The sequence below is a fragment of the Gavialis gangeticus genome, unplaced genomic scaffold (genome assembly GCF_001723915.1).
Source record: "Gavialis gangeticus isolate Ggan-Ray unplaced genomic scaffold, GavGan_comp1, whole genome shotgun sequence".
NCBI lineage: Eukaryota > Metazoa > Chordata > Crocodylia > Gavialidae > Gavialis > Gavialis gangeticus.
Window position 1 is genome coordinate 38,852,567 of NW_017728994.1, and position 5,893 is coordinate 38,858,459.

The 5,893-nt window shown below is 47.1% G+C and overlaps 1 protein-coding gene across 1 annotated transcript; it reads right to left on the bottom strand.

Annotated features, from left to right (window-relative positions):
- Nucleotides 1–1,625: 1,625 nt before the first annotated feature.
- On the bottom strand, nucleotides 1,626–5,892 carry LOC109287150 (D(1)-like dopamine receptor; the record flags this gene model as incomplete). The annotated part of the gene is made up of 1 exon (XM_019502113.1): nucleotides 1,626–5,892. A coding segment is annotated over one exon (1,296 nt), but the record flags the coding sequence as incomplete, so codon positions are not given.
- Nucleotide 5,893: the final 1 nt, after the last annotated feature.

Here is a 5,893-nt window from a genome sequence, read left to right on the forward strand (position 1 = left end):
GGGCGGGGGGTGGGGGGGGGGGGGGGGGGGGGGGGGGGGGGGGTGGGGGTCTGTTCAGAGGGGCTGGGGGATCAGGCAGGGAATGGGGCATAGCAGGGGTCCCCCCATGGTCCCCTCCAGCTCTCCCTTCCCTGCCCCCTACTTACCAGCTCCAAGTCAGGGTCCAGCTCCCTGCTGTAGGGTGCAGGGACTGCCCAAATCACCAAAGCTCTGAATCTTTTCCGAATTGATTTGGAGAGCCTTGAGTCAAGTTGGGCTTTTTAATTGGTCTCCTGATTTGATTCAGCATCGGAGATTTGGCCACCAAATCGGGCTGAAACTTCTCCAAATCGAATCAGCACCTGAAGCTTTGCACAGCCCTAGTGGGTAACGCTGAGACAACCCAAGCAGGGTGTGGGGCCCAGGGCAAGTCAGCCCATGCAGGGCCCTGCTTTGATCCCAGATCCGAAGAAGCTGCCACTGCTGCCATTGGCGACGGCGGGGTGTAGGGGCAGGCAGTGAGCGGCTGGACATGGAGCAGTGCCTGGCTCCAGACTGCCCCTGCTCCACCCAGCTCCGTGGGGCCCCCCAAAGCACAAGGCCAGGGGCGGTCACCCCGATTTGGCCCCCCTAGGGACACCCCTTCCAAATATTAATTTTAGAAAATCATCTTTGTTTTGTCTTAATTCACCTTCAAAAACCCAGAATTAGCAAGGAAGAGAAAATCATTTGCTCATAAGGATTTTTGTTACTGAGAAACAGGCTGCAGACAGGAATATGTTGAATATGGTATTCATAGGTGTGTAATGATCTAAAATCAAATATAAAAGGCATGATTTTGGCAAAAATAAAACAGCAGATGCTTATAGCAAATGAGTTTGCTCTAACAGATTTCTCTTTTGATAACTAGGTCAGCTGTTTCTAACTGAAAATAATTTTAGCTAAAGGATTTTTCAGATCTAAGTTTTGTAATAGAAGAATAAGAAACAAATCCATAAACTTAAGGTATAATCATGTATTCATTGACATTGGCACAACCACATAGATTTAGAATTTATGTGTATTAAATATACACATGGTGCTTCATTCAACCGAAATATACATTTTTATAAATAACATTCACATTTTAATCCCTAGCATGGCACTTGCACAAAAGTAACCATACCTTTAGCAACTGCACAATTTGCACAAGTAACTCTTTGTAAAAGCATTTTCTTTAACATTTTCTTTATGTTTATGAGTCAGTATGTTCCAATATGCAGCAATTAACAGAAAGAAAATAACCTGACCATGTTACATAATTTATATCCATCTAAACTATACATTAAATACTCCAAAACAAAGGGAAATTAAATTTAGAAAAAATATCTTTTAATGCTCTGTAAATATTTTATGAAATATATAAAACCTGAAATAATTATCAAATGCATGCATAGGGTGCCTATCACCATAATATATAGGTACCAGAATACAGAAACTTCTATGAGCGCAAAGCTGAATCCTCATAAACCAGGGGTGGGCAATTATTTTGGGTGGAGGGCTGCTTACTGAGTTTTGGCAAGCCATCGAGGGCTATATGACAGGCAGCCAGGGGAAGATAAACATTAATTTTCTAAATTTTTTAGGGGCCCCATGGGTCAGATAGAATGGCCTGGTGGGCTGCATGTGGCTCACGGGCCATTTTGCCCATCCCTGTCATAAACTGTACTTTTTCCATCTCTTGAAGTGGCTCCTTAGACTTGTACAATGCAGTGGTTTGTAGTTTTTAAAAGTCTAAATTACCCTTTCCTTTCCTTTCGTATTCTTGCATGATGGAGTTGTTTCTGAATGTGTATAGAAGCAGTGATGGGGAGAATGTAGGGGTGTAGAGCCATTCTTGCCCCTGAAATGTAGAGTACATGTGTTTCTCTTGAGCTTGTAAGAGCAAGCTGTTATGCTCTCCTTTGCCCACTTCAATGGGGAAACCTTCTTAAAAGGGAAAGCATCTGAGATGAGATCTAAAGTCTATTTGGTGTAGTTTTATTTGGATTTTAGCTGACAAAGCTGCAAAGAGGCCTAAAACATTCTTCCATTATTTATCCTTTTAACCTTGGAAAACCCCAAAACCTTTAAGTCCTGTTGTGGGACATGCTGTACACTTGGCTCTCAGTCAAAGAACCCCATTTTGTGATCAGAGCTCCTGCATGCAGATTGACTGCTGTGCCTACACAAAGCACCTCTAATGGGGCTCTGTGCAGAGACACCAACTTCCCCCGATTAATGAATTGCAAGATCAGGGCCCACATAAACACAACCAACCATAAAACCCCCAAAAGTTTGTTTAATGGCAAAGGAGTATATTTTCTGTGAGATACTTTTGCTTTTTAAAAAATATTGCCCATGAAACACCATAGCTCCTTAGTAACCAGGCGCTCAAAATAATCTTTGCACACCTTGTGCACCTCCCTGTTCACCTACCAACAATAAATATATGTTCAGGGTGGCATTTGACTGGTGATGTTTTGTTTTTAAATAAATGTTCAAGTAACTGGTTACTGAAAGTATCATTTGGCAGTTGTGATAGTAGCACATTGGTAGGAGCTAGTCTTGGGGCTCTTGATCAGAAGACAAGGAGGCTCTTGTTCCTCCTGCTATTCCTGCAGCTCTAGAAAGCTTTCCTCCTGGGTCTTAATAATTTCTTCTTCTTTGCAGAGTGCAGTTTCTTTTTTGTAGCCAGACTCTACTGCATATAAGTTCTCCCTATCTTCATATACATTCACCTTGAAAATGGAAATTCAGAAGAAAACAGAAACAAATATGGTACTAAGATTTATATCCTTAAATTATTAGTAGCAGAAGATGCAGCTCATAGTCTAGGTGGACAATATATAGTGTAGCATAAGCAATGCTTTATCATTAGTTACATATCACTTCAGATTAATATAAACAGAAGCACTTTATAACACATGATTTCTAAAACTTATCATGGGACGACTTTAGAAATTCCACAGTGAATATCCAACTTTTAAAATATTTTATGACATCCACATGTCGGTAATGACTGTGATAAACAGTCCTTTTTAGCATCCCTTTCAAATTATTATTTTACAATATGCCCCTAAAAACCGAGTACAAAGCCATATTTTTGTTATAAGTAAATATCCATTTCTAGATACAATCTTGACACATTTATGTACCTTGTTTAAATTGTACTGGTATAAAGAGACAGGTTTTCCCATTCCTAGTATACATGCTATTTTCTACATCAAATATCCTATGCACACATGATTATCCTTAACAGAAAGTTTCCCAGAGATCTGATGCCAGGTATTTAAATGTGTCAGTTGCTTAATTTTCCCAACTCATTTTACCATATGTTAAATTCCCACTACTACATTTATTAACTCAAAAAGACTTCCTGGGATAGACAGCTCTCATATGGAAAATGAACTGTGTGAGTACAGAATCTGTACCTTCATTTAATTAACAGCTCTTAAAATTTGTAATGGGAATGTAGAAGTACTAGTGAGGAGAAGCTGTAGGAAATGACAATTTCATGTTGGCGTTCGGCTGTTAGAAGGCTGCTTGACCCCGAGGAAGGCAGTAACATGTCGGCAGGAGGAGTTAACCCTCTGAGAAATGGAATGTGGAGTTACCCTCCAGGGTGGGGATCTGGGAATGCTGATAGGGAGATAACAGGAAGGCAGTCCTCCAAGGCAGCGTGTTGACGGCTGAAGCAGTTTCTCTCCAGAATGTGTGTGTTGGAGGAGGTCAGGTGACCCTATTACACCTTTAGGATGAAATTGCGGCTTTGTTTTGGGGTGACAGTAAGGGGAAGTCCAACAATTCTATAATATACATTTGTGGTTTGGGTGGAGATAAATGTTTCCTGTGTGGCATATATTTACAAGAAAATGGTAACCACCAGGGCAAGGAAGGTGTTTACCAATCTGAACTAGAAGCCCTTAATTGTATGAATTGGCCTTTAAGGAAATAGTTGAAGGTGATGACATGAAAACAAGGATGCCAACACCTTGACCTTTAGTCTAAGAAACAGTTCACAACCTAGGAATGGAAGAGAGAAGCTGACACCATTCCCCCTACCCTACGCCCCCCAAGGTGAGTCATCAAACATCACATCCCGAGGTATTGTAACTGCAGCCTGATACAATAATGAATTTTCTAACTTCTTTAAGATCACAAAAGTCACAACTCAAAATGTTCAACCCTGGATAACAAAGCTAGGTGCCAGAGCCCGTCTTCAGGCTCCTAAATAAGAGCAGCTGATTGTCAGAAGTCCTCAGCACCTATGGCCCCTGTCAACTTGCTGGGCATCTGCATTTCCTGCACATCTTTTGAAAATCTATCCATTTTTATTTAGAAGCATAAACCCAGATTCAGATGGTTTGCTTGAAGTGCTGTCAGCCAATGAGTGCCAAGGAACGATTAACCTATTAAGGATGAGCACCCATTTTAGGTGAAATAGGATGGTTAATATGTGGCTGTTATCTGTCTGGGGCAGGCTGTGTTTATCTCATTCTTCTGCAATGGGGTCTTGGGTACATGCAGGGTACAGGGAGCAGTGAATCCTGTGGGCTGGAGTGATATGTCTGTGCAAGGAGGAGGCCTATTCTTCCTTTAGGTGCGTGAGGAATGGAAGATCTTATCCCTCCGGGTTGGGGTGACAGTGAGCCCTGTGCAAGGGGTGATGGTTTCCAGGGATACCTCTGCCTCACACTCAAACTGCAGAAGGGCTGGCAGGTGGAGACTCCTGGGGCTGTTGCTGTGGGCAGCCTGCAAGAGAGAGTTTCCAGGCCTCTTCCCCAGAGGGGGACCCTCACTACTCTCCTCTTCTCCCTGTAGGCTCACATCATGGGGCACGGGTGGGGCCCAGGCAGTGACTGCAGGGGGAGGAAGCGGAGGTGTGGCAACCCCCTCCTTGTGGCAGGTGGCAGCACGGTGATAGGAGACCAGCTCCTTGCTGAAGTTGACCCTCTCCACAGCTGAGCTGGCCGCAGAGCGGTGCAAGCATGGGCAGCCCAGCAAGCTGCCGAACGCCCGCCTGAAGTCTGCATTGAAAGCATAGATTGCCGGGTTCACAGATGAGTTGGCCCAGCCAAACCACACAAAGACATTGAACGTGGTCTGGCCCACGCAGGGCGATGGCTCCTGGGGGCCGTCCTCATCCCTGGGCTGGCAGAAGGGCACCAGGCAGTTGAGCACGAAGAAGGGCAGCCAGCAGCAGACGAAGACGCCCACGATGAGGGCGAGGGTCTGCAGCACCTTGGCCTCCTTGCGCAGGGAGGAGGCCGGCTCCCCGTCCTGCGATGGGCACCGCCCTCCGGCCTGCTCCAGGGAGGAGATGCGGCGGATCTGGGCCCGGGCAATGCGGTAGATGCGGGCGTAGGTGGCGATCACGACAGCCACGGGGATGTAGAAGCTGACCAGGGAGGAGGTCACGGCGTAGGGACGGTTGAGGCGGGTGTCGCAGCGGGGCAGTGGCCCCGCGTCCCCGTCCCCGCCAGCCCGGTGCCAATGCAGCTGCACGGGGACGAAGGAGATGAGGAGGGAGAGGGCCCAGGCCACGGCGATCATGGTGGCGGCCAGGCACCGGGTCATGCCGCGCTGGTAGCGGAAGGGGCTGGCGATGGCCCAGTAGCGGTCCAGGCTGATGAGGCAGAGGTGCAGGATGGAGGCGGTGGAGCACATGATGTCGAAGGCCACCCACGTGTCGCAGAAGCGGCTGCCGAAGAGCCAGGCGCCGCCCGCCAGCTCCGTGACCGCCCGCCAGGGCATGACCAGCGCCCCCACGCACAGGTCAGCCGCGGCCAGCGACAGCACGAACCAGTTGGTGAGGCGGGCGCGCAGGCGGCGGCAGCGCAGCACGGCCGCGCACACCAGCGCGTTGCCCAGCAGCGTGCCCAGCACCAGCGCG